The following is a 26,642-nucleotide window of genomic DNA, read 5'->3' as shown; positions in this document are numbered from 1 at the left end:
ATGGTGTGCTGCTTACTCCCTGTCAGAAAGGTTTGGTAATAGGGCTCTTGAACTCAGTATAAAAATCAAGAGCTGGCCAGGCGCGGCGGCTCAACGCCTGTAATCCCAGCACTTTGGGAGGCCGAGACGGGCGGATCACGAGGTCAGGAGATCGAGACCATCCTGGCTAACACGGTGAAACCCCGTCTCTACTAAAAATACAAAAAATTAGCCGGGCATAGGGGCAAGCGCCTGTAGTCCCAGCTACTCAGGAGGCTGAGGCAGGAGAATGGCGTGAACCCAGGAGGCAGAGGTTTCAGTGAGCCGAGATCGTGCCACTGCACTCCAGCCTGGGCAACAGAGCAAGACTCCATCTCAAAAAAAAAAAAAAAAAAATCCAGAGCTGGCTGGTACCAGGCCTGGTGGCTCGAGGGGGAGGAGTTACCGCCCTTCTTCGGCATCAGAACACACCATGACGCCTGTTACCTGAGACCCTCAGGAAGCCCCGGGGTCATGGCCCAGAAGCACCCTGGAGAAAGAGAGTTGTGTGGAGCCCACCACAGTGGTGGTGCCTCCCTCAGGACTTTAGGACCCTCCGTGGACCCTGAAACACCTTCATTCTCAGGACTTACAGACTCAGCAGGGACTGCTCCTAATGGCACCCGCTGCCTCACAGAGCACTCTGGTCCTAAGTACACACAGCACCCAAACCCAGCTCATTGGTTGGACCCAAGCCATGGCCCCCCAAGGGGTCCAGGACCACCTAGAGATGCAGAGGACCCTGACCAGAGTGAGACATCTTCAGAAGAAGAGTCAGGAGTGGACCAGGAACTCTTAAAAGAAAACGAGGCTGGGTACCAGGAGGATGGGAACCCTTCTTTTCTTTCCATTCCATCTGCTTGCAGCTGCCAGGGAACACCCGGAATTCCAGAAGGGCCTTACTCTGAGGGAGGAAATGGCTCTTCTAGCAACTCTTGCCACCTCTATGCCTCTCCAGCCTTGGGGGAAGATGAAGAGTTGGAAGAGGAATATGATGATGAAGAATCTCTTAAGTTCCCCAGTGATTTTTCACGTGTGTCCAGCGGAAAGAAAGCCCTATTCCGGAGACAGCGGCACCACTTTCCAACGAAGGCGGATACTCGGGAGGGTGGACGTAGGGATCCCAGGTCCCCTGGTCAACATCGACTGGGCCAGAAATGAAGTCAGGCAGATAAGCGCAGAGGCCTGGGATTGTGGGGAGCTGAGGAACTATGTCAACTTGGACAGGCAGGCTTTTCGTGGCTCATTGAACTGCTGGTGTTGGTGGGAGAGTATGTAGAAACTTGTGGGCACACCATCTATGCATGCAGGCAGCTGAAAAGCAGTGATTCGGACCTTTTTCAAGTTTGGATGGGAGTCTGGACAGGGCGGCTGGGGGCTGGGCCCAGGTCATGTTTCAGTTTCTAAGCCAGGAGTTTTATTGTGGAGTAGGATTGTTTACCTGTTTTCTTTTTTTTTTTTTTTTTGGACGGAGTCTCCCTCTGTCGCCCAGGCTGGAGTGCAGTGGCCGGATCTCAGCTCACTGCAAGCTCCGCCTCCCGGGTTCACGCCATTCTCCTGCCTCAGCCTCCCGAGTAGCTGGGACTACAGGCGCCCGCCACCTCGCCCGGCTAGTTTTTTGTATTTTTTAGTAGAGACGGGGTTTCACCGTGTTAGCCAGGATGGTCTCGATCTCCTGACCTCGTGATCCGCCCGTCTCGGCCTCCCAAAGTGCTGGGATTACAGGCTTGAGCCACCGCGCCCCGCCACGTTTCAGTTTCTAAGCCAGGGGTTTTACTGTGGAGTAGGATTGTTTACCCATTTTCTTAAGCTGCTGGGTGCTTTACTGCCCCGGGCTCTGGCCCTCTTTTTGGGCTTTCTACAGTTGGGATGGTGGTTTCTGGAGGGACTAGGTGACCGGTTAGGCTGGAGGGATAAGGCCACCTGGCTTTTCTCTTGGCTGGATTCTCCAGCCTCGCAGCGTTGCTTGACTCTGCTGAGAGATAGCAGGTCATGGCAGTGGCTGGTAAGAATAATTCAGTGGGGGTCGGGTGCGGTGGCTCACGTCTGTAATCCCAGCACTTTGGGAGGCCAAGGCGGGTGGATCATGAGGTCAGGAGATCGAGACCATCCTGGCTAACACGGTGAAACCCCATCTCTACTAAAAATACAAAAAATTAGCTGGGCGTGGTGGTGGGCGCCTGTAGTCCCAAGGCCGGACTACTCCAGAGGCCGAGGCAGGAGAATGGCATGAATCCGGGAGGTGGAGCTTGCAGTGAGCTGAGATTGCGCCACTGCACTCCAGCCTGGGCAACAGAGCCAGATTCTGTCTTTAAAAAAAAAAAAAAAGAATAATTCAGTGGGGTTGGCTGGAGTTGCCTTGGGTCAAGCAGAATACTAATAGGCAGGGGAATGCACCTGTAGCTACTGGGCGCTACTGCCAGCCTGAAGAGGAAGTGGCTCAACTCTTGACCTTGGCTGGGGTTCCTGAGGATGAGTTAAACCCTTTCCATGTACTAGGCGTTGAGGCCACAGCATCAGACGCTGAACTGAAGAAGGCCTATAGACAGCTGGCAGTGATGGTTCATCCCGACAAAACTCATCACCCCCGGGCTGAGGAGGCCTTCAAGGTTTTGCGCGCAGCTTGGGACATTGTCAGCAATGCTGAAAAGCGGAAGGAATATGAGATGAAAGGAATGGCAGAGAATGAGCTGAGCCGGTCAGTAAATGAATTTCTGTCCAAGCTGCAAGATGACCTCAAGGAGGCAGTGAATACTTTGATGTGTGGCCGATGCCAAGGAAAGCATAGGAGGTTTGAGGTGAACCAGGAACCTAAGAGTGCCAGATACTATGCTGCGTGTGATAGGCTGCGTCCCGCTAAGGAAGGAGACTTTTGGGCAGAGTCAAGCTTGTTGGGCCTCAAGATCACCTACTTAGCACTGATGGATGGAAAGGTGTATGACAACACACAGTGGGCTGGAGGCCAGCGTCCTACATATCTCCCCAGACCCGCAGAGTCCCCTCACATCTCTCATTTGGTTCTCGGATTCCAGGCACCAGAGGGCGGCAGAGAGCCACCCCGGACGCCCCTTCTGCTGATCTTCAGGATTTCTTGAGTCGGATCTTCCAAGTACACCCAGCGCAGACGCCCAGTGGGAACTTCTTTGCAGCTCCTCAGCCTGCCCCCGGAGCCACTGCAGCCTCTAAGCCCAACCGCACAGTACCCAAGGGAGAAACGAAACCGACGCGGCGGACGAAAGTGAGGAGGCCCTTCCAACGTTGAAGGCCCCTTCTCTTTCCTCAAAACAATGTCAGGGAGTGGAAAGGACTGTGTACAGCGCAGGATGGAGTTTGATTTCTCCCTCCTCCCCCAACACCTAGGAACTGAATCTTTTTTTTTTTTTTTTTTTTTTTTTTTTTTTTTTTTGAGACAGAGTCTCGCTGTGTTGCCCAGCTGGGGTGCAGTGGTGTGATCTTGGTTTACTGCAACCTCTGTTTCCTGGGTTCAAGCAATTCTCCCATCTCGGCCACCTGAGTAGCTGGGATTACAGGCACGCACCACCACACCTGGCTCAACGAATTCTTTTTTGGATTTTTAGTAGAGACGGGGTTTCACCATGTTGCCCAGGCTGGTCTCGAGCTCCTGAGCTCAGGCGATCCACCCGTCCTGGCCTCCCAAAGTGCTGGATTACAGGCATGAGCCACCGCGCCGGACCTGAATCTTGTCTTTTGAAAACACCGAAGAAATAGGGGGTAGCTAGAGTAAAGAACCCAGGGCCTGGACCTGGGCTGGACAGTATATCCCTTTAGGTGTGGGAACTGGGTATTTCCCTGGGGTCTCTATGCCTTTGTCATGCCATTTGCTTTTGAGGGCAGATGAGACTTTTTCCCACCCTTTTAAAGCCACAAGTCTATCTTCTTTCTTGACCCATCTCAGGAGGGAGCCCTCTCCTTTACCCTGATACAACATTTAAAAGACAGAACAAGAAAGCATTCAGCCCTAATGATAGGAGGTTACCTATGCGGTATGAGTTCAGAGTTCAGAGAATGGAAACGGAATTTTCCCTCGACTTTCACTTTGTGGGTAAATCACCCAATTTTAGGCTCTTTTCTGCAAGGATGGCCAAAATTAATCTTTTTTTTTTTTTTCCAGGAGAATGACTCAGTTTATTATCTCAATTTGACCCTATCTATACCACTTTAGGCTCAAACACTGTACAGAGCTGCCATGCCTAACCTCATAATAATCGCATCCCTGGAAGGTGAACGGGGTAAACCACAAAGTCAGAAACACTGGGAAAAGCCACGGTCGCACGCACATCTCTCAAGGAAACAAACTACAAGAAAGGGCTCAGTCACTGTACACAGCAAGTGTGCAGTGGGCAAAGTTCTGTTCTTTTGACAGTAGCCAAATGCTTAAGTCCCTGGTTTCTTGGGATCAATCATGGCCCAAGGTTAGTAAGAAGGCCAACAATGTTGTGAGCAGGATTCAATTTCTACAGGGTCATGGGGCATCATCCACCATCTGAAGGGGCTCCAGCAGGTTGGACATGATCAATACCCATCCAGATTAGGATCCTGATGCCCTTGCCAGAGCTCGGGCTCGGGCAGCTTTGGCCTCGTCTTCTAGCTCATCTAGGAAACGCTCCTGGGAAATCGAGTAGAAGGTGTAACCATAAATAGCTAACACCAGGGCCCCGATGCCTAGGCCGGTCACGATGTTCCGGGTCTGCCGCTGCGGTAGGACCCTCTGCCACTGGGCAAGCTGCGCCCGCCGCATGGAATACAGTTGCTCGGGTGTCAGCTTCTCCCGCGTCGGGTCGACACGCTGAGCGAAAGGGGCCTCTCCACGCTTAGCATCCAGAGGGTCACCAGCTCCCGAAGCCGCCATGTTGCCGCTCCTCTCTTCGCGTTGCCCAATCATTTTAAAAAAGTAGATTCATGCCCAATGCCCTTGGGTGAGGGGGAAGGATACGGGGGTTCCCAGAAGCCCCCATGTGATCCAAGGGTTTGTATTTTTTTTAAGTTTGTTCATATTTGTATGTATATACCTATTTAAAGCCAGGGGATTATCTTTCTATAAATGTATAACTGGCAAAAAAAAAAAAAAAAAAAATCAAGAGCTGGCCGGGCGTGGTGGCTCATGCCTATAATCCCAGCACTTTGGGAGGCCGAGGCAGGCAGATCACGAGGTCAGGAGATCGAGACCATCCTGGCTAACACGGTGAAACCCTGTCTCTACTAAAAATACAAAAAATTATCCAGGCGTGGTGGCGGGCGCCTGTAATCCCAGCTACTCGGGAGGCTGAGGCAGGAGAATGGCATGAATCTGGGAGACGGAGCTTGCAGTGAGCTGAGATCACGCCACTGCACTCCAGCCTGGGCGACACAGCGAGACTCCGTCTCAAAAAAAAAAAATAGTCAGGAGCATTGTTGAGTCTCAAAATATCTAATCTTGCTTCATCTAGTAAATTTGCTTTTATTTTCTGTTGCTTCTAGACCAAGAGCAGTGATGACCTTTTAGCTGGAATGGCCAGAGGGGTAACAGTGACTAATGGTGTTAAAGGAAAGAAAAGCACCTGCCCATCTGTGGCATCTTCAGCATCTGCCCCTGCCGTGACCACCGTGGAGAACAAATCCAAGATTAGCACAGGTATGAGTGACACTCAGTTTGAGACTTCAACTGCGTTTTTGTTGGAATAGGCAGGATGCATTGGTGTTTACAGTGTTCCATCTCATTACAGGACATTTTCGACATACAAAAGTAGATGGATTGATATTTCAGCCCAATACGCTCATCACACTCATCACCATTATCAACTCACAGCCAGTTGTAACTCCCTGATACCCACCCTCCCCTCTTATTATTCTGAAGCAGATTCCAGACATCATATCATTTCATCCATAAATATTTTATTATCTTGGAAAGAGGATTCTCCTTTTTTTTTTTGTTTTTTTTTTGAGACGGAGTCTCGCTCTGTCGCCCAGGCTGGAGTGCAGTGGCCAGATCTCTGCTCACTGCAAGCTCTGCCTCCCGTGTTCACGCCATTCGAGAAAGATTCTTTTAAAAATATAATCATAATACCATTATCAGTCCTTAAAATAATTGATAATCATTCCTTAAATCATACCTTATTCAATGAGTATTTAAATTTCCAACAATCTTATAAATATTTCTGTTTTGTTTACTGTCTATTTTTATGTTTGGATCAGGACTCACATAAATCCATATATAATTGGCTGATGCGTCTCTTAAATCTTTTTTAAATCTATAGGTTTAACCTGATTCTTACAGTTTAATTTTTGTGGAAGCTGGTCAAATGACCTATAGAGTTTCTGAGAATCTGGATTTTTATATCACAATATCCCCATTATGTTTTTGCCCAACACCCTTTATTGTCTCTATTTATTGTATATGGCATTGGAGTCTTATGGGACAGATTCAGGTCCCCTGTCCCCCCATTTGGAAAAAAAAACAACCAAAACACCACGTTGGCTAGGCTGGTGTCGAACTTCTGACCTCAGGTGATCTGCCTGCCTCGGCCTCCCAAAGTGCTGGGATTACAGGCACGAGCTATCGCATCATTTAAATGTACTGAGAGGCTGGGCACGGTGGTTCAGAGCTGTAAGCCTAGTACTTTGAGAGGACAAGGCAGGCAGATCACCTGAGGTCAGGAGTTCAAGACCAGCCTGGCCAACATGGTGAAACCTTGTCTCTACAAAAAAAAAAAAAAAAACGAAAGAAAGAAAGAAAAAATTAGCCCTGTGTGGTGGCGTGCGGCTCTGGTCCCAGTTACTCAAGAGGCTGAGGCATGAGAATCGTCTGAACCCCGGAGGCATAGGCTGCAGTGAGTTGAGATGGCACCACTGCACTCCAGCCTGGGCGACAGAGCAAGACCCTGTCTCTAAATAAATAAACTTTGCCAGTAATCCCAGCACTTTGCGAGGCTGAGGCGGGTGGATCACCCAAGGTCAGGAGTTCGAGACCAGCCTGACTACTATGACGAAACCCTGTCTCTACTAAATATACAAAAATTAACTGGGCATTGTGGCATGTGCCTAGTCCCAGCTACTCCGGAGGCTGAGACAGGAGAATTGCTTGAACCAGGAGGTGGAGGGTGCAGTGAGCTGAGATTGAGCCACTGCACTTCAGCCTGGGCAACAGAGTGAGACTCCATCTCAAAAAAATTAAATAAAATAAAAAATAAAAATAAATAAATGTAGTAAGGTTGCAGAGTTGTGCAGTGGAAGCGTGCTGGTTCTATCCATGTAGTGAAGGCAGATTTCATCCACAAATCTCACAAGAACTTTTAGCCCCAATTGCCTTCCAAAGAAGCAGTACATGGACTGACGCATGGGCTGTCCCAAACAGCTCTGGAAAGAAAAACAGAAAACAGAAAATGACACGCTCAGCCCTTGAGGCCCAAATGCCCTTCCCCAGAGCAGCTGCCAGAAGACAGGAAGCAGGATCGGGTTGGGGGTCACTTCTGGGTGAGGGGGAGAACGGTCAGACCCGGGGCAGGGGTGTTGGAGCCTGTCGGCCTCACTGGAACAGAAGAGAGCTGCTTCGTGATGCTCAGCTGACTGGCAGAGCCTTGCATAACCCAAGTTCTCACGGTACAGAGAGGCCAGCCAGTGCGGGGACAAAGACAGGCATGCACAGAAATGGTTTCCTGGAAGACAGCCCAGTTGCATCTCTCAAATGGGACCAGATCGGAAGGGAGACCAGCTGCTTTGGGCAACCGAGGTTGCTTCTGGGCGAGCTCCCAAACTAGATGGTGCCGAGGGCCCTGGACCTGGCAGCTGGACTGGACATCACATGACCCTGTCTTCCAGGAAACGGCATCTTAGCGCTTGTCTGGCCAGTTCTCCAAAAGAATCATCCACAGGCCATTTCTCCATTCCCCTCCTATGCACAGACTGGGCGGGGCCTGACCAGAAACTCTCCCTTAGGGTTTTGAGTCACTGCCAAAACTTGAGCCCAGCGGTGAGGATGTGATGTTAAAATGTGACTCTGGGTCAGGCAGTGGCTCATGCTTGTCCACCCAGTGCTTTTGGGAGGCTGAGTTGGGAGAATCACTTGAGGTCAGCAGTTCAAGACCAACCTGAGGAACATAGATCTCTACAAAAAAATTAAAATAAAAATTAGCCAGCTCTGGTGACATGTACCTGTAGTCCCAGCTACTCGAAAGGCTGAAGTGGCTTAAGCCCATGAGTTCAAAGCTACAGCTATGATGGTGTCACTGCACTCCAGCATGAAAAACAGAGTGACACCATGTCTTGAAAAAAGGAACAAACTAGGCATAGAAGAAACATACCTGAAAATGGCCAGGCCCAGTGGCTCACGCGTGTAATCCCAGCACTTTGGGAGGCTGGGGTGGGTGGATCACCTGAGGTCAGGAGTTCGAGACCAGCGTGACCAACATGGTGAAACCCCATCTCTACCAAAAGTACAAAAATTAGCCGGGCGGGGTGGCAAGCGCCTCCCAGCTACTCGGGAGGCTGAGGCAGGAGAATTGCTTGAACCTGGGAGGTGGAGGTTGCTGTGAGCCAAGGTTGCACCATTGCACTACAGCCTGGGTGACACGAGCCAGAATCCGTCTATTAAAAAAAAAAAAAAACAAAACCTAGAAATAATAAAAGCTGTATATGACAAAGCCATAGCTAACCTACTACAGGATGGGGAAAAGTTAAAAGCATTTCCTGTGTAAACAGTAACAAGAGGAGGATGCCCGTTCTCACCACTTTTATTTGAAATCACACAATCACGCAGGAGAGAAAAATAAAAGCCACCCACATTGGAAAAGAGGACATCAAATTATCCTTGTCTGATGAAGATGTGATCTTGGATTTAGAAACACGTAAAGTCTCCACCAGAAAACTCTAGACTTGATAAATAAATTAATACACTCATTTGCAGGATACAAAATCAACATACAAAAATCAGCAGCATTTTATACACCAATAATGGTCCAGTTGGGAAAGAAATTAAGAAGGCAATCCCATGTACAACAGCAACAAAATGAAAACGATACGCCGCAGAAAAAGTTTTACCAAGGAGGTGAAAGATTTCTACAAGGAAAACTAGAAAACACTGATGAAAATGTTTAAGAGGAGAGAAAGAAATGGACAATCATTTCATGCCCACAGAAGGAATTCATAGCACTAAAATGACCACACTGCCCAAAGCAGTCTAGAGATTCAATACAACCTCTACCAAAATACCAACATCATCACTCACAGAACTGGAAAATCATAAAACTCATATGAAACCAAAAAAGAGCTCAAAGAACCAAAGTCATCCTCACCAAAAACAACAAAACTAAAGGCATCCCATTTCACTGCAAATTAGAATGACAAAATTTTTGACAAGTGCGTGCTAACCAAAACAGCACGGTCCTAGCATAAAACTAGACACATAGATCAATGGCACAGATAAGAGAGCCCAGAAAGACAGCCACAAAGTCTTGGGACTTGTGTCTCTTCTGCTGTACATCCAGGCTGGGTGCTTTATGTACAACAGGCAGACGAGAAGTCCCTGTTGCAAGTGAGGACAAAGTGTGGGAAGGCCGTGAGGGTCTGCAGTCCCAGAGGGCCTTAGCCTCATCCCACAGTGCACTGTTGCACCGGAATGCCACCTCCTTCTCGAGGTCCAGGTCTTCAACAGTGACCCGGACCCCAGCTGTAAGGCAGGTGGCAGCATCAGAGGCTCCCCTTGCCTGAGCGGCAGCAGGGGAAACTTGTGTCTACGGGGCCTAGAGGCCTGGGATGTCAGGGAGCCATTCCTGGGGGCAAGTGTCTGCCCTGGTGCTGCATCTGCTACCTTTTCACACTGGGCGAGACCCCAAGAAACAGCCTGAGGCCGGTCCTCACTCACCGTCTTTGAGGACTTCAGGGGCAGCCAACAGTGGGATGAGGCTGGCCCTCTCCTCCTCTTTAGTGACGGGAAGCCTTCTGGGGAGCTGTAGGAGCTCAAGATGGCATTTCGTTTGGGGCATGAGCTCATCCAGGAGGACTGAGATCTCTGGGTATATCCCAGACTTCTTTTTTTTTTTTTTTTTTGAGACGGAGTCTCGCTCTGTTGCCCAGGCTGGAGTGCAGTGGCCGGATCTCAGCTCACTGCAAGCTCCGCCTCCCGGGTTCACGCCATTCTCCTGCCTCAGCCTCCCGAGTAACTGGGACTACAGGCGCCCGCCACCTCGCCCAGCTAGTTTTTTGAATTTTTTAGTAGAGACGGGGTTTCACCGTGTTAACCAGGATGGTCTCGATCTCCTGACCTCGTGATCCACCCGTCTCGGCCTCCCAAAGTGCTGGGATTACAGGCTTGAGCCACCGCGCCCGGCCTATCCCAGACTTCTGACATCTGGGCATGGAGGTCTCTCTGCAGAGGTCCAGGCCTGGGCACGAAGGGAGAGAGGCCTCCATCGTCCCGCAGGGACCTAAATGTAGACCGTGCATCCCCGGTGCTCTCGGGAACCCTTCTCTGATCATGACTCTCTTGGACCCTGGGGTCCTTGTCCTGCTCAGGCATCCCTGCCCCCTTCTCCTTAAGGGCCTTCAACATGATCTTCTCTGGACATGAGTCTGGAGCACAGCCGGGTGTTGTGGGCCCCAAAGGGGTGACTCCCTGCTTCTGGGCCCCACAGAGAGTCCTTGTGCTCAGTGCACTGGCTGAGCTGCAGGACACCCTGGAATTGGGAGCACAAAGCGCTGGCTTGCTGTGGTACCTGTGCATTCAAATTGAAGGCAGAATGGCCAGCAAGGAACACAGGGCTTGCAGGATCACGGAAAACCCTTGGAGTTGTTTTGACACACCACTGATGCCAAGTGTCTGGGTACTTGTAGGATGGCCTTTCACTCCGTCCAGGGGCAGTGGCAACAGGGAGATCCCACACGCAAAGTGAACTGGGGGATGGGGTGAGCGGGCTCCAGGCAACTGAGCCCTACTGGCAGGTCTTCAGCCCCCGGGACAGGAGAGGGGTGACAGGCAGAGAGTGCCCAGGTAACCACTCCTGGGAGCAGTGGGGAACCGTGGGATGCTTCAACTCTCGAGAGCTGGGCTCTGAGCATCTGCCTTAGCTGCCAACTCAGCCAAAGGCTACATGAGCAGTTTCCCCTGTTGACGAGCAATGCATCTTTCCAACCTGAGCGAGTGGGTATGCGTGCAAAGACGGTGCGAGTCACAGATCTTCGTAGGAAGGGAGATCTTAAGGGACTGGCGCGGCCAGGGATGCACACAAGGCACCTGCTGGCAACACCTTGGTGGGGGCGGGTGGTGCACACAATAGGTACTGGAGGGAGAGGCGCGTGGGAAGAACAGGCGTGCACAATGGCTGCAGATCCTCCTGTGGATGGCTGAAGATTCCTGCTCTCCTGCTGAGGCTTGAGGCTGCTGGGCTGGAGGACTGTATGGTCCATGCATTGTAGTGTCCCCTTCTCTCCCTGGCCTGGAGCCCCAAGAGCTATCCGGACTCTGTCCAAGGCCTGGTTCTGGCCCAGCAAATAGGTCACTGCAGGGAAACTGGATTCCCGGTCCAGCAGCTGGCACAGGAGGTGACAGCTTTGGGATTCATATCTGAGTGTCCTCCTGCCCTTCTCCTAGGAATCTGGAGTGGAGAGTTGCTCAGAACAGAAGTGCCTGGGACACCCAGATCCTGCTGGAGTGGCAGCTGGAGTGATGGCCAGGGCAGGCTGGGAGGGACATACTTTCCACAGGACCCAGTGCTTTCATCTCTGTGCAATTGACCAAGAGAAACCAAAACCAAACTCCTTCTTTTACACAGACCTATTTGAGGGAGGCCGGGTATTCTTTGTGTATTTCAACCTAACAAGATTATGAGATAGTCGGAATGCAGAAGGAGACAGGAGGACTCAAGTGTCCTCTCTTTTGCAAAAATGTCACACGAAGCCACTCGGTCTCTTTTTGTTTTTTTTTGTTTGTTTTGAAGACTATTGTAATTTTGCAAAATATATGTTATTTGAGGATCGGTGTGCTATTTTTAGATAAATTAATATACTTTTTTTCATCAGCACATGAAACATTCTTCAAAACAGATCCTTTGTTAGTCCACAAAAGCTGTCCCTACAAATTTTAAGAAATCACAATCATAGCATTCCGATTATCAGACAACAGAGGAATAAAACTAGAAATGGATATCAAGGCAAACTACAGAACCTATACACATATATGAAAATTAGGCCGGGCGCGGTGGCTCAAGCCTGTAATCCCAGCACTTTGGGAGGCCGAGACGGGCGGATCACTAGGTCAGGAGATCGAGACCATCCTGGCGAACACGGTGAAACCCCGTCTCTACTAAAAAATACAAAAAACTAGCCGGGCGAGGCGGCGGGCGCCTGTAGTCCCAGCTACTCGGGAGGCTGAGGCAGGAGAATGGCGTAAACCCGGGGGGCGGAGCTTGCAGTGAGCTGAGATCCGGCCACTGCACTCTAGCCCGGGCGACAGAGCCAGACTCCGTCTCAAAAAAAAAAAAAAAAAAAAAAAAAAAAAGAAAATTAAACCCCACCCTCCTGAATGACCACTGGTTCAATGAAAAAATTAAAATGAAAATCCGAAAATGTTTTCAAACAAATGAAAATGGAAACACCATATACCAAAAGCTTTTGGATTCAGCAAAATCAGTGCTGTGAGGGAAGTGTGTAGCAGTAAATGCCTACATCCAAAAAGTAGAAAGATGACACATTAATAAACTGATGATGCACCTTAAAGATCTAGAAAAGCAAGAACAAAGCAAAACCAAAATCAGCCCATGAAAAAAATAATAAAGATCAGAGGAGAACTAAATAAAATAGAGTCTCAAAAACAACACAGAAATCAGGAAAAGCAATTACTGGTTCTTAGCGAGAAAAACACACTTTGGGTATTTCCTTTTTTTTTTTGAGACAGAGTTTTGCTCTTGTTGCCCAGGCTGCAGTGCAGTGGCGCAATCTCCACTCACTGCAAGCTCCGCCTCCCGGGTTCATGCCATTCTCCTGTCTCAGCCTCCTGTGTAGCTGGGACTACAAAAAATACAAAAATACAAAATTTTTGTATTTTTAGTAGAGACGGGGTTTCACCGTGTTAGCCAGGATGGTCTCGATCTCTTGACCTTGTGATCCGCCCATCTCGGCCTCCCAAAGTGCTGGGATTACAGGCGTGAGCCACCGCACCCGGCCAGTTCTTTTGAGGGACTCTTGCATAGGAGCCCCAAGAGGCAGGTGCAAAAATGTCCATAGAAACACCGTAATACAACAACAACAAAAAATCCAGACTGATTCAAATGTCCATTAACAGGAGAATGAATTCATTAGTTGGAATCTTCTTATACAGTGGTCAGACTGAATCAACTACAGCTGCACAACAGACTGGATGAAGCTTACAAGTAATGTTGGGATTAAATGGCCAGTCCCAGACCATTACATTTACCATTTGCAATAACAAGAGGAACAAAGGTAACTGAAGAATCTAACAAAAACTATGCAAGACCTGTATTGAAAAATTATAAAACTTGACCGGGCGCGGTGGCTCAAGCCTGTAATCCCAGCACTTTGGGAGGCCGAGACGGGCGGATCACGAGGGTCAGGAGATCGAGACCATCCTGGCTAACACGGTGAAACCCCGTCTCTACTAAAAAATACAAAAAAACTAGCCGGGCGAGGTGGCGGGCGCCTGTAGTCCCAGCTACTCGGGAGGCTGAGGCAGAGAATGGCGTGAACCCGGGAGGCGGAGCTTGCAGTGAGCTGAGATCTGGCCACTGCACCCCAGCCTGGGCAATAGAGCCAGACTCCGTCTCAAAAAAAAAAAAAATTATAAAACTTGATTGAAAGACATTTAAAAAATTCTAAATAAGAGAGATAATATATAATCTACTCTGTGGATTGGAAGATTCAATATTATAAAGTTGTCGATTCTCCCCAAATTGTTCTACAGATTTAATGCAAATTAAATAAAAAATTCAGCAAGGGGTGTGTGTGTGTGTGTGTGTGTGTGTAACTTGACAAGCCATACACAGAATATCTTTTTTTCTTTTGAGAGAGTCTTGCTCTGTCGCCCAGGCTGGAGTGCAGTGGTTCGATCTCAGCTCACTGCAAGCTCCGCCTCCTAGGTTCAAGTGATTCTCCTGCCCCTGCCTCCTGTGTCGCTGGGATTACAGGTGTGCACCACCACACCTGGCTAATTTTTGTATTTTTAGTAGACACAGGGTTTCACCATGTTGGCCAGGCTGGTCTCCAACTCCTGGCCGCAAGTAATCGGCCTACTTCAGCCTCCCAAATTGTTGGCATTACAGGCGTGAGCCACTGAGCCCAGCCCGTACACAGAATACCATTTTTTACTTAAGCATATTGATCTAGAAGAATTTTTTAAAAATACAGCCTACCATTTTTATTTATAACACTTACAGACAACAAACCATACTGTTCCAAGATACCATATACCTAGGAAAACATCTATAAAAAGCAAGAGAAACATACAAATCAGGCCCATCTGGAGAGAAGGGAGTGAAGCACTGCGCTGATTCGGGGATAAATACTGGTTGGGTAGACAGGCAGTCCTCATGCTTTTGGCTGACATAGATGTTACATACTATTTCATGTGTTATCACACACTCCCAGTAAACATATAACATAAGAGAATAATTAACCACCATCAGGCGTACTCATTTTGAGACAGGAAGATGTAGAGGAAAGACCTTGATGAGGGTGTCAGTTCCAAGGATGTATACCAGTGACTGACATGACTTGGTGCAAAGCTTGGGTAGAGACCTACACTTAAGCCCCTCACCCCCACTTGCTGAGGCATAAGGGCTCAGAGGGGGTTCCATGGGGTGGGCGGGAGTGGTAAGGGCCCAGGTGGGGCCGCAGCCTGGCGCCCCCCACCCCATGTGCACACCCTCTCCCTCCCCCATCCCATGTGCACACCCTCTCCCTCCCCCCATGTGCACACCCTCTCCCTCCCCCACCCCATGTGTACACCCTCTCCCTCACCCCATGTGCACACCCTCTCCCTCCCCCACCCCATGTGTACACCCTCTCCCTCACCCCATGTGCACACCCTCTCCCTCCCCCACCCCATGTGTACACCCTTTCCCTCCCCCACCTCATGCTCACACCCTCCCTCCCTCCCACCTCATGTGTACACCCTCTCCCTCCCCACCTCATGTGCACACGCTCTCCATCCCCCCACCACATGTACACACCCTCTCCTCCCTCCCACCTCATGCTCACACCCTCTCCTCCCTCCCACCTCATGCTCACACCCTCTCCTCCCTCCCACCTCATGTGCACACCCTCTCCTCCCTCCCACCTCATGCTCACACCCTCTCCTCCCTCCCACCTCATGCTCACACCCTCTCCTGCCTCCCACCTCATGTGCACACCCTCTCCTCCCTCCCATCTCATGCTCACACCCTCTCCTCCCTCCCACCTCATGTGCACACCCTCTGTCCCCATCGTCCTGCCCCAGCCTGTGTTTGCAGTGCTGCAGGGTGGCTGCAGCCTTTGCCTCCCAAAGCTCCTCAAGGTCAGAGGGTTGGGAACCCCTGGGATGGAGCTGGGATGAGGACCCTGCCCCTCCTCAGGCATTTCCAGGCAAGGGGCACAGAGACACAGCCAGCCCAGCAGCTGAGACCCTCCTGTCAGGCCAGGTGGGAAAGTGAGGCACGAACACAACCCCAGACTGGAAATAACAAAGCCATCATGTACTGCGTGCCTACTGAATGCCAAGCCCTATGCCCTGTTCTTTAATGTCATCTTTAATGAGATGTCTTCACTCAGTGATCGTGGACAGGTATTTATGGTGTGCAGGAGCATGCTGGGCACTTTGCTGGGCCGTGAAGACTCAGGGAGGTCCCTGCTCTGGTAGAAATCAAATCCAACAGGAGACAGAGACTGGGGCCCCACACACCAGGAGGAACTACCCAGTGCAGTGAGTGCCAGCAGGAAGCCACAGGGGCAGGGAAGGGCCTCCTGGGAGGGTGGGTGGCTGCATCCTGCGGCTGAGCAGGGGAAGCTGGCCTCAGGACAGGATGTGCGCGGGCATGGAGCAGGAAGTTCCTGGAATGATGGGCAAGAGGGAGCAGGTCACTGGGGGCAGGTCTAAATACTGAGGGCTGCATTGGGATAGCAGAGGCCTCGGGCAGGCCCACTCAGCATGCAGACTCCCCTCCCCGGCCCCTTCCCTAGGATAACAGTGGAGGTCCATCCCCAAGTGGTGGGGAGGACAATCCAGACACAGAGACCCCAGCCCAGCTGGCAGGGGAAGGGGAGCCCCCAAGGGCCCCTGCATGCGGGGGCCTGTCCCGCCAGGCAGCCCTCCCACGGTGCCCAGCAGCAGCCCTGCTTGCAGACCCTCTTTTGTCCCCATTGTTAAAAAAAAAAAATTCAATGAAAAATGACACTAGCTGGGCGTGGTGGTGGGTGCCTATAATCCCAGCTGCTTGGGAGGCTGAGGCAGGAGGATTGCTTGAACCAGGGAGTCGGAGACTGCAGTGAGCCAAGATGGTGCCACTGCACTCTAGCCTGGGCGACAGAGTGAGACTCCATCTCAAAAAAAAAAAAAAAAAAAAGAAGACACTTGCTAAAGCTCTGTAGGGAAGACTATTCAGGACTATCTCACTAGGTATAAGGGACCACGGAGATGAGATTCTGCTCGTCTCAAAGGCTCAGTCTCAAAGACCGCAAGGGCAAGTGGGATCTGACAGTCCAGGAGCAGGGTGGGGGCGGTGCATGGACAGTGACTAGGAGGAAACGTCAGCCGGCAGGGATTCTGGCTAAATTCCCCTAACAGGATTCTTGCTGAAGGCCGGCCAGGATGGTCAGACCGCACCTTCGGGACAGAGGGGGAATCCGATCAGATGTCAAGGATGAGGGCTTCTCGCTAAACTGACTTTGCAGGATTCTTGCTAAAACTGGAGTTTATAAGGAAGTGCTCAGATGTGCCCAGGAGAAGGCTCAGGAGCCTAAATAAAGTTTGACCTAGCAGAGAATCTTTGTCATCAGCTGTGGTGAGAGTGAGGCCCAGAGTGGGTCAGGGATTACCTGCCCAGGTTGTGCAATTGGGAGGGCTCTGTCAGGAGCTCTGAGTTTTCCCACTGGGGGCTGAGTCTGGGCCCTCAGGGCACACACAGGTAGATACTGGCAGGCCCAACACCCCATGCAGGGCAGACTGGGATGCTGGGGCCTGCGGCACAGACTGGTCAGACCCACCCCAGTCCAGACATTCTTTGCAAGAAGAACTGAGGCTGCTGATGCCAGGAACAGACAAACAAGGTCATTACCAGGTCATAAGCTCATTACCCACATCAGGCAAGGCCATGGCTGGCTAATGAGTTGGCCTCCTGCTGAGCCACCTGCCCTGGGGTGGTTCCCAGAGATCTGGCTAGCCAGTGCTACAGGAGGCCGGGGCACAGTTCCAGGGTCCAGTGGGCAGGGCACGGGTATTCAGGGACAAGGTGTGCCTGAGTCCCCACAGGAAGCCCCAGACCCTGCAGTAAGACCTGGAGCAAGTCATTCTCCTCTCTGAGCTCTCAAAGAAGAGGTCAGCTCAGGGGTCTGGGAGGCAAGGTCTCCTGGAGTAGACTAAGCCGGCTGATACCAATGGTCACACACACCTCCCAGCCAGCCGCTGGTCCTGACAGATGAGGAAACTGAGGCTAGGTGTTTTCATGAGGCCTCTGAACCCAGAACCCAGTAGCCAGTGTCCTGAGCAAAGCCCAAGCCAGACCTGCCAGTTTACGTGTACTGAGGCCCCACTACGCAGCCTGCACTCCTGGGGCCTAAAAGGACCATCACCTTCCCTTCTAAGAGCCCGGACGCAGGGGCTGGGCCCCAGCCAGGCCAACCTCCCTCCTCCTCCAAAGGCCCAGCAGCAGCTGCTACCAGAGCAAGCAGCACAGTCACAGCAAAGGACGGACAGGTGTCCTGTGCTCTGTGGTCTGAGCAGAGGGCCAGGGGCCGTGACCCACATGGCCCCTCCAGGACCAGCTCCAAGATGAGCCTTCCTGTCCCGACCAGTGTGTCCAGGACCTCAGGGCAGATCAGCTGTACCTGCTGGCTGCTCCTGTTCCCTGCCCTTCCTGGGGCTCCCCACCACCTTTGGGAGACAGCTCCAAGACCCTGCTGCCTCCCTAGCTTACCCTCAGGCCCCTGCTGGGTGTGCCCTGTCCCCACACAGACCCCTGAGCCAGCTTCAAGGACTCTGCCCGCATCTCTACCTCCACTCTGATGACGGTGAAGCCACAGTCACACCCTCTGCCTCCACCCCGGCCCTGCTGGGTCCCTGCAGCAGCCCTCAGAGGCCCCCATAGCTCCCTCCCACACACAGAGCTCGCCTGGCCCTGCCGTCTGAGCGCTCCCCTGGCTCCCAACTGCCCTTGGGCTCTGGGACATAAAACCTCCAGCCAAGGTGGCTGCCAAGTTTGTTTTTTTTTTTTGAGACGGAGTCTGGCTCTGTCGCCCAGGCTGGAGTGCAGTGGCCGGATCTCAGCTCACTGCAAGCTCTGCCTCCCGGGTTCACGCCATTCTCCTGCCTCAGCCTCCCGAGTAGCTGGGACTACAGGCGCCCGCCACCTCGCCCGGCTAGTTTTTTGTATTTTTTTTTAGTAGAGATGGGGTTTCACCGTGTTAGCCAGGATGGTCTCGATCTCCTGACCCTCGTGATCCGCCCGTCTCAGCCTCCCAGAGTGCTGGGATTACAGGCTTGAGCCACCGTGCCCGGCCGCGAAGTTTTATTTAATAGCCATAGAGCACAGAGGTGATGACAATTGAGTCACACGGAGAGACTGCCCCATCGAGACCCCTGGCCCAGCTAAGCAGAGGAGCCCTGGGGTTTCCTCTGACCGCCCCCTCCACTGTGAATGCATTACTAAGGGGCAAGGTGGCTAGTCACCCACCCAGCTTGCATGCCTGAATGCACAGAGCTACAGCCTGGGCCCAGGGACAGCCCCCGGAGCTGGTGGCTTCCCACAGGCACAGCCAGCCTCCTCACCCCCACCATTCCTGGCCCCTGGCCCAGGGCACACTGAAGGGAACAGGAGCGGAAGGAGCAGGCCCTGCACTGGAGCCGCAGTCAGCTCCTCGGTGCCGGGGCAGCTGTGGCTGGCTGAATTTGAGGAACTTCCTAGAGGAAGTGGAGAGCAGACTTGTGTGCACGTCCCGCTCTGCCGCTCTGCCACGCTCCCTGAGGGACACACTGCTTTGGCCAGCCCCCACTCCATCTCCTCTCCGCCAGTCCCCGGTTTCCACCCCAGCCCTGCTACCAATGAAGCTCAAGCCAGGGTCCCCACAACCTGCTTCACGGCCACCGCTGCACTTGAGCTCAGGGACTCAGGGTCTTGCTGACACGCCTGCATGTCCACCCCTCACCGACACCTCCGCAGTCCTCCTCAGGGCCCAACAGGGTCCCCAGGACCCCGCTCCCATTCTGCCCTTGCTCCTGCCAACCTATCTTCTCTATGCCTATGGCTTTGGGACCCCCTGTCACAAGTGCCAGCCCCCACATCTGGAGCCCCTGCCCCCACATCTGGAGCCCCTGCAGGAACAAACCCTGATCTGGACTCATTGCAAAGGCTCAGCTTCTCTTTTCAGCCCGTCCATAAACCTCCAGGCGGAGATCACAAAACTAACAGCTCTTTCAGCAAATCTGGACTCTCTCCTGCACCTTCTCCACCATCCAGGCCTCCCCGTCATCCCTCCTGGGGACCTCAGAGATCTCTTCATTTCACAGGTGAAGACTTGGCTCAGAGAGGGCAGAGCCCCTGGGTCTCCAGCAGGGCTGGGGAAAGAACCCAGGGCTCTTTTGCTGGCAGTGTTTTAATGACGCGGGGGAGGGAGAGAATGGCTAATGAGGCTCTAGGGATCAGTAGAGCCAGCTGCTGGAGGTCCCAGGGCACAGGTGACTCAGCAGGAATGGGGGAGTCTGAGGGGTTGACGGAATACCCAATTCTCACCTCCTCCTGTACCTTCCAGAGAGACGGGCTGCAGGGAGTGACTGCGTGAATGAACATGGCTAGAGGGACCTAGCTTCTCCTCAGCAGCTGCTTAAGGACAGCATTAGCGATCCCCTCAATCCCCCCACCCATACACGCACACATGCACTGACCTGCAGGGGCCAGACCCCGGTGGACCTGGGGACACATTCTCCAGGGACTGTCTTGCTATGTCCCTTCCCAGATCAGCCTGGATTCGTGCCAGGCCAGCCTCCACAATTTGCTGAGGGAGGCCCCAGGGTCCAGGGCACCCAGAGTGCTAACTAGCCCCTGGGGGTACAGGGAGAACAACGTGCTGTGTGGGAGATACTACCCTCTGCCCATACCTAGGGCCCTGTGGTGGCCACAGGCAGCACTGCTTATGCAAAGGCACTGGGGTGAGAAGGAATGGGGTGCAGTGGCGAGGGTCCCGCAAAGGGTGGAAGGGCTGCAGGGGAAGGCAGGCCAGCAGAGATGCCATGAGGGCCTCAGATGCCAGGCTGCAGAGGTGGACAGGCTGGCCAGCTCCTCTCCCCCAGCCTCCTACTGTAAAAGGGGAGAGGATCCCAGCCCCACTAATTCATCCACTCATTCCATGGCAAGACAGCCACTGACAGCTGTGTCCTGGGACCCACCCAGGTCTGGCCTCTGTGCAGGCTAGCACTCAGCATGCTTAGTGCCACACTCAGCCCAGGAGAGATGATGCAGCCCTGGGCTCAGAGACCCCACTGTGGGAGGAAGGAGAAGAGTCATTTAAATAGAACTGTGAAGGGTGCTGTGGAGAAGGGGCTCGAGGTCCCCGGTGTGGGATGGGGTGGTCAAGGAACTTTTCCCTACCCAAGTGGGAAAAGTGAGAGCCACGAGGAAAATGGTGGGGAGGGGGGTGGTGGGGGGGAGAGGAACTATGCAAAGACCCAGAAGGATGAAGAAGACTGTTGGATTAGAGGAGGTTAAAGGCACAGACAGGCTTGGACATGGTGGCTCACGCCTGTAATCCCAGCACTTTGGGAGGCCAAGACAGGAGGATCACTTGAGGCCAGGAGTTCAAGACCAACCTGGGAAACACAGTAAGACCCTATCTCTACAAAATATAATAATAATAATAATAATAATTTTAAATTAGCCGGACATGCTGGTGCACACTTATAGTCCCATCTACTCAGGAGACTGAGGTGGGAGCATCACTTGGGCCCAGGAGGTGGAGGCTGCAGTGAGCTATGATTGATTGCACCACTGCACCCCAGCCTGGGCAGCACAGCAAAATCCTGTTTATAAAAACAAAACGAAACAAAAAACCCAGCTTGAGATGGCCAGGGATTTCCAGAGGCCCTAGGTGGGCCGCCTTGGAGAGTAAGGGAGACCCTGAAGAGCTCGCATGGAAGGGCCAGCAGCTTGGGGCTGGAGATGCCACCTGGATGGATTCTTCCAGCTGTGTGGACTAGCGGACAGGGTGAGGAGATAATGGCCTGGACTACATGGAAGGAGGTCGCCCTGAGCCACTGAAAAGGGCTGTGGGGTCCATGACCACTCCTGGTCTTCCCTTGACTATGATGGAGAACTGTCTCCATAGCTTCCAGCGGAAAATGTGAGCTCAGTTCCTGATTTGTGTGTAGCGGGTGGTGCCTGGGCTTCGGCTGGCGATGCTCCATGTCACCTCTGCCCAGAAACTGGGCTATGCTCTTGGTGAGAACCTGCCCACAACGCCGTCGTTCCGGCAGGGTCCCCTGGGAACCCGGCTGCCCAGGACCCTGCCCTGCCGGGGTTCACCGCGCCCCAGGCCGGATCCCCCAGGGCTTTGGTCGTTCCCACAGCCATCCCGAGGGCCCCCTCCACGGTACGTCGCCTGGGCCCCAGCGGTCGCTAGGCTGCAGCCTGAGGCTTCCGGCCATCCCGGGCGCTGGCGGCTGTGGAGGCAGCAGTGCGGATGGCGGAGCCTGGGGCCCAGGCGCAAAGTGCGTACGGAGCCAGCGAGGTGCTGCGGCGCGGCGCCGGCCGCTGGCGGGACCCGGGGCCACAATCCAATGGGCCCGGCCGGGAAGACGCCCGAGCCCCGGGCCGGCTGGCTCGCCTGCGCGGCCAGCTCCGGGCCCAGGCAACTTCGCGGTCCGAGGTGCCGCGGCTGCTGAAGCTGGTGGAGCGTGCGGGGGCCGGGACGGTGGGCGTGGGCGAGAGGACCGGGGCGCACAGCCGCGACTCAGTGTGCTCGGTGTGCGGGGAGCCGCGTGGCGGGGCCACCTACCCGGCGGGGGTCCTGGAGGTGAGCGAGCGGCGGCTGCAGGAGGGCTTGGCGGCTGTGCCCGCGGAGCTGGGCGCCGGGATTGAGGCGCTGCGCGCCGAGCTTCGAGCGGAGCTGGACGCCCTGCGCGCGCTGCTGCCGCCGCCGCCGCCGCCGTCCCCCTCTGCCAGCCGCGAGCCCCGCGCGGTCCTCCGTGCCGCGCCCCGCAACCCGACCCTGCTGCGGACGCTCGGCGCCATGAGCGCCCTGGTCGCCGCCTCCAGGACCGCAGATGACGCCCCGGACGGCCCAGCAGACGGTGGAGCGCACCAAACCCCGGCCGGGAAGAACCACAAGAAGATGCCGGTGCCTCCTGGGGTCCCGCAAGGTGGCAGGGACTGAGGACGGCCGCACAAGGGCGGCCTAGGCGAGGTGCGGAAGGCGTCGCGCTGGCTACTCTGGTACCCCCAGGACGGGGCAAGTGAACAGATCGGTCCCCCTCGTGGAGCGTGGCTCTGAGCCAGAAGGGTGCCCGGGTGCCGCCGGCTAGGGCTCTGGTACTGGAGGGAGGGGGTGGGCGTGGGACGGGCGGAGGGTGGGCCACGTGCATCTGGGGAGTGCGGATGGCAGCCTGGGTCCTTGCCAGAGACTGAGTCCGGTTAGAGAACAGGGTGGAGCCCCTTTGGACCTTAGAGTGGGGCCTTTGGGCCTTGGGTCTGGGTCAGGGCTGGGTCAGGGAACAGCTGAGACTCCCCTTCCTTGGGGGTGACTGCAGGTTCTGTTTCTTTCAAGGTCTCATGAGGAGGCAGGGTCTCCACGCACTGGAATAGTGTCACCCACATACAAGGGCACAGATCCCAGGGACACAGGACAGCTGAGACACGCAGCTGGTGATGTCCCTCAGGACGGTGTCAACCAGTATGTAATCACATTCCACACGGCACCAGCTGGACAGCGGCCTCCGATCACCCTCACTCTGACTGCAACCCTTCTCACTGGACAGCATCACCTGGACACAGAGCCTCACCCAGTCCGTGTCCCGTGGACCCAGCTTTACTTTGGGCGGTGACACCAAGAATACTCACCCCTTAGCCAGACCACAGGCAGCCACCTGGACACGAACATCTCTCCAGACTCACCCTCCATGCAGACTCCACAGCAGAACTCCCAGGGAAGCACTGGGCCATGGCTTCGGAACACCAGGCAGCCCTCTGTGGTGCCCAGCACCCACTCAGCCAGGGCAGCCTGCAGCGGAGCCTGGAGCCAGCAGCTTCTCATCTCTTGGCCTTGGGAAATGTAGCTGGAGTCATCATTTAGCCGAGCACAGTGTCCCTGGGTTGGTCACCCAGCTTATTTTTTAAATAAAATAATGTAATCTTGGCCTAACCGTGGAATTTCTGACTGCTAGATTTTCTCCTTCCATCTGACCAGGGGAGTCAGACACAATGTGTAGGATAAGGGTGGGGGCCCTTCCCCCTCTGAGAGGAACCTGGAGAATCCCGGGTTCTGGTGAGGTAGGAGAGGGTCACTCAGAGGGCTCCCACAGAACAGACAGGCACACTGAGGCCTCAGTGGGATTAGGGCAGGAAATGCTCCTCTTGCAGTAGGGGACCGCGCCAGGTCACACACACCCCCCCGACTACGCCACATTAGGCTAAGGTCACTCTGTGCATTGTTTATTTCATTGTTCATTTCACATGGAGGGTCGCCCACGGTTGACAGAAGCACAAGCTGAGCCCCAGGCCCATCAGAGCCCAGTGCACACCTGCTAGGGTGGGGGAAGAGCAGGGGCCTGTCGCTGGGACCCAGGCTCTGGAGGAGGCCAATACGGCGTGCCCCTTAAGAGGCTGCTGTGGGCGGAAGTTATACATGAGCGGTATGGGGCAAGACACCCAGGTGCCCCCACCTTGCTCTCTCTCACCTCCGTGGGAGCACTCCGGCCACCCCACCTCGTGCCCGAGTCTACCTCCATAGCCTGGCTCTGCCTGTCCTGGCCGTGCTCCCAGTCTGCTCAGCTCCAGCCCCCCTTCAGTTGAAGTGCAGCTACAGTGTGCGGTAGGCAGGCGACAGCAGCCCAGCCCCCCAAATCTCCAGGTGGTTCTGAGGATCAGCGTCCATTCAGAGTAGCAATGACGGGGAGGAGGCACATGACACCCTCTCTACCTCACCACCTGCCCACCTTGTGCCATTAGGACGCAGGGTATGGGCAGAAGCCCTTCCTCAGGCCAGGCTGCTTCCCAGTGGGGCCCCATTGCTTCCACTGAATGGGACCCATGGTGTCCAGGGCTCCTGCTGGTCAGCAGAGCAGAGCTCCACAGACTGCAGGGGAAACCCTCCCCGCCTACACCCAGCATGGCAAGGAAGAGGGCAGAGGGCAGCCCTCCTGGGGTGGGGCTGAGCCCAGCTGTGTGTGGTCAGGGATCCTGGTCCTGCCAGAGACCCTGACTCCTGGTCCTCAGGGGCCACGGCTGGCTGTGGTTTGTAGGGTGGGGCCTGGCGCCTACACAGAGGGCGCATCTGGACTGCTGTGTGAGGATGCTCCTTCCCTGTGGAACTAGCCCCTGTGGAGGGTTTCTGGCCCTGTAGGGTGTCTCAGCTCCCGTGTGTAGGGGGTCCTGGTCCCTATGTACACGCAGGAGCTCTCATGCCCTGTGTGGGGCTCTTGCCCCTGCCTAGGAGGGATCCTGACCGCAGGGTGCTGACCTGTGTGGCTGTCATTCTCCAGGGTCCAAGGCCCTCAAGGTGCTGAGTCATAGCCTTGGAAGATGAAGGTCTCGAGGGTAGAGTTCCGCTGGACCCTGTGAAGGTCAGTGTTGATGGGGGACTGGCCTGGGCCCCCACAGGCTGGGGCCAGCTTCTTCCAGTGGGTGAGGCCTGTGAGAACAAGGACTGGGGTCTTTGGGGTAGGGGGGTCAGGGAGGCAGCCTGGGGGTGCAGCAGAGGGTGGCCCCCATACACCCAGAGGATAGCCCAGCCTCAGGAAACCCAGCTCCCTGCTTGCCCCACACCTGAACAGGTCACAGCGCCCCCCTTCTCTTGTACCCTGCATCTGACCTAGCCATCTAGGATTGACTGCCCCATGGTGAGATGAAGGCGGAAGGGTCTCCGGCACACAGCTGCACACCCACACTGGGACCTCTATCACCTGCACACGCTTGGGCTGGCCACAGTGGCACACCAGCCTTGACTGACTCAGGACCGACGGTCACAGCAGGCCCAGACTCACGCACAGGGGGACAGTCACACACTTGCACTGATGCCCAGTCACTGGGGCAGAGGACTATAGACAGAAACCTGCAAAAACCACAGAGTGCAGGGTGCAGACTGTCTCTTGGCCACTCTTGCACCACAGGCACATGCTCTGGTGGTCCCAGGACACAGACTGATCTCACACAGCCTCACTCTGTCCTCACCACACTTGGGGTCCTGGGAGTCGTAGCAGCAGGTGCCTATGGAGACAGTGGGCAGGGGGCTGAGCTGAGAGGCCAGTCGTCTGGGCCCTCTCTAAGCCCCATGCCATCAGCTGGAGTCCAAGAATGAAGTAGGCCAGGGGAGGCCAGTGAAGAACCCTCTCTCCTGTCACCCCTACCCCAGTATCTTCTGCCCCCAGTCCCTCCCCACCCCCAGTGGCAAGACCTAAGGGGTGGTGGAGCGTGGCAAGAGAGGGTAGATTGGAAACCAGACAGGCAGAGTCCTGGTGCCCACTCTCAGAGTCTGCGCCACACCAGCTGCACCACAAGGAAGGCGAGCACAATGCCAGGGGCGCATGTGGCTCAGTGGCAGCCGCAGCTAGGAAAGACTAGAAAGTGGCCAGGCTGCTGGCCTGGCTGCTATGTATGTATTCATTAGCTAGGTGGGCTAGGGGCATGGCTATTGAGGAGAGGGTGGGAGGAGGCAGTCCCCAGGCAGGGCCACCAAGAAGACAGCAAGCTCTCCAAACTCACCCAGGTGCGCTCTGGTCCCAGGGCTGCACTGAGTGCAGCAACAATCGCTGAGGTTAATCCTGCAGGAGAGGGGTGACCTATTATTATCCCCACTTACAGTCCAGGAAATAGAGGCTGGGGACCCAAATGACACACCAAAGCCACCAGCAAGAAAGGTCAAATAGTGAGGGCACCTTGGACCCCAGCACCCATGACTTTTGGGGCAAGGATAGGAGGAAGGTGTAGGACGTCTCTTGCCCCACTGTGGGCCTGGAACTGCCACCCCATCCCAAGACCACAGCCTGCCTCCTACCCAGCACCCCCCTGTGGATCCAGGCCAAGACAGGAGGTCAGAGGAGGGGAATTCTTTACACCCCACGCCTCTCTCCAATCGCCAGAGGGCAGGGCCCTACCCACACTGGGGATGGGAAGACGGCCCTTACCCAGATGCAGGGCTCGGGGCTCTGTCCAGGGTGCTGACAGCAACCTGTGTGCCCAGGACTCAACACCACCACTCCACTCCTGCCCCAGAAGATTGGATAAAAA

General features: G+C 54.3%; 4 protein-coding genes and 1 long non-coding RNA gene across 5 annotated transcripts; 2 read left to right on the top strand and 3 right to left on the bottom strand.

Moving 5' to 3' along the window:
- Positions 1-404: 404 nt before the first annotated feature.
- On the top strand, positions 405-3,280 carry LOC102143408 (dnaJ homolog subfamily C member 14-like). Its single transcript, XM_015444641.3, is given in 5 exon segments — positions 405-1,387; positions 1,390-1,432; positions 1,783-2,037; positions 2,348-2,988; positions 2,991-3,280. Coding segments are annotated over 5 exon segments (2,124 nt in total). The 5' UTR covers positions 405-492.
- Positions 3,281-4,425: 1,145 nt separating this feature from the next.
- Positions 4,426-4,911, bottom strand: LOC102143795 (cytochrome c oxidase assembly factor 3 homolog, mitochondrial). Its single transcript, XM_045364035.3, has one exon. It carries the CDS (start codon positions 4,886-4,888, stop codon positions 4,568-4,570), a length of 321 nt encoding a protein of 106 aa, XP_045219970.1. The 5' UTR covers positions 4,889-4,911; the 3' UTR covers positions 4,426-4,567.
- Positions 4,912-8,732: 3,821 nt separating this feature from the next.
- On the bottom strand, positions 8,733-19,552 carry LOC102131463 (putative POM121-like protein 1). Its single transcript, XM_065521785.2, is given in 8 exon segments — positions 8,733-9,673; positions 9,676-10,103; positions 10,359-10,685; positions 11,142-11,288; positions 16,820-16,901; positions 17,835-17,927; positions 18,980-19,111; positions 19,357-19,552. Coding segments are annotated over 8 exon segments (1,671 nt in total). The 3' UTR covers positions 8,733-9,407.
- A 2,275-nt stretch (positions 19,553-21,827) lies between these two features.
- On the top strand, positions 21,828-23,556 carry FAM246C (family with sequence similarity 246 member C). The gene is made up of 2 exons (XM_045364033.3): positions 21,828-22,605; positions 22,966-23,556. Exon 1 carries the CDS (start codon positions 21,883-21,885, stop codon positions 22,573-22,575), a length of 693 nt encoding a protein of 230 aa, XP_045219968.2. The 5' UTR covers positions 21,828-21,882; the 3' UTR covers positions 22,576-22,605; positions 22,966-23,556.
- Positions 23,557-23,833: 277 nt separating this feature from the next.
- LOC141407871 (uncharacterized) lies at positions 23,834-26,235 on the bottom strand. The gene is made up of 3 exons (XR_012419023.1): positions 26,118-26,235; positions 24,877-25,622; positions 23,834-24,023 (listed from the first exon to the last, which is right to left on the bottom strand). It is a non-coding gene; the product is annotated as an uncharacterized lncRNA (long non-coding RNA).
- Positions 26,236-26,642: the final 407 nt, after the last annotated feature.

Source organism: Macaca fascicularis, chromosome 10, assembly GCF_037993035.2.
Source record: "Macaca fascicularis isolate 582-1 chromosome 10, T2T-MFA8v1.1".
NCBI classification, from domain to species: Eukaryota; Metazoa; Chordata; class Mammalia; order Primates; family Cercopithecidae; genus Macaca; species Macaca fascicularis.
The sequence above is the reverse complement of the archived record's forward strand: the minus strand, read 5'-3'. Positions and strand labels throughout refer to the sequence as shown.

What these genes read in the sequence shown, in the direction of transcription:
- LOC102143795 (XM_045364035.3), bottom strand. Translation starts at nt 4,888, where the DNA reads ATGGCGGCTTCGGGAGCTGGTGACCCTCTGGATGCTAAGCGTGGAGAG.
- FAM246C (XM_045364033.3), top strand. Translation starts at nt 21,883, where the DNA reads ATGGCGGAGCCTGGGGCCCAGGCGCAAAGTGCGTACGGAGCCAGCGAG.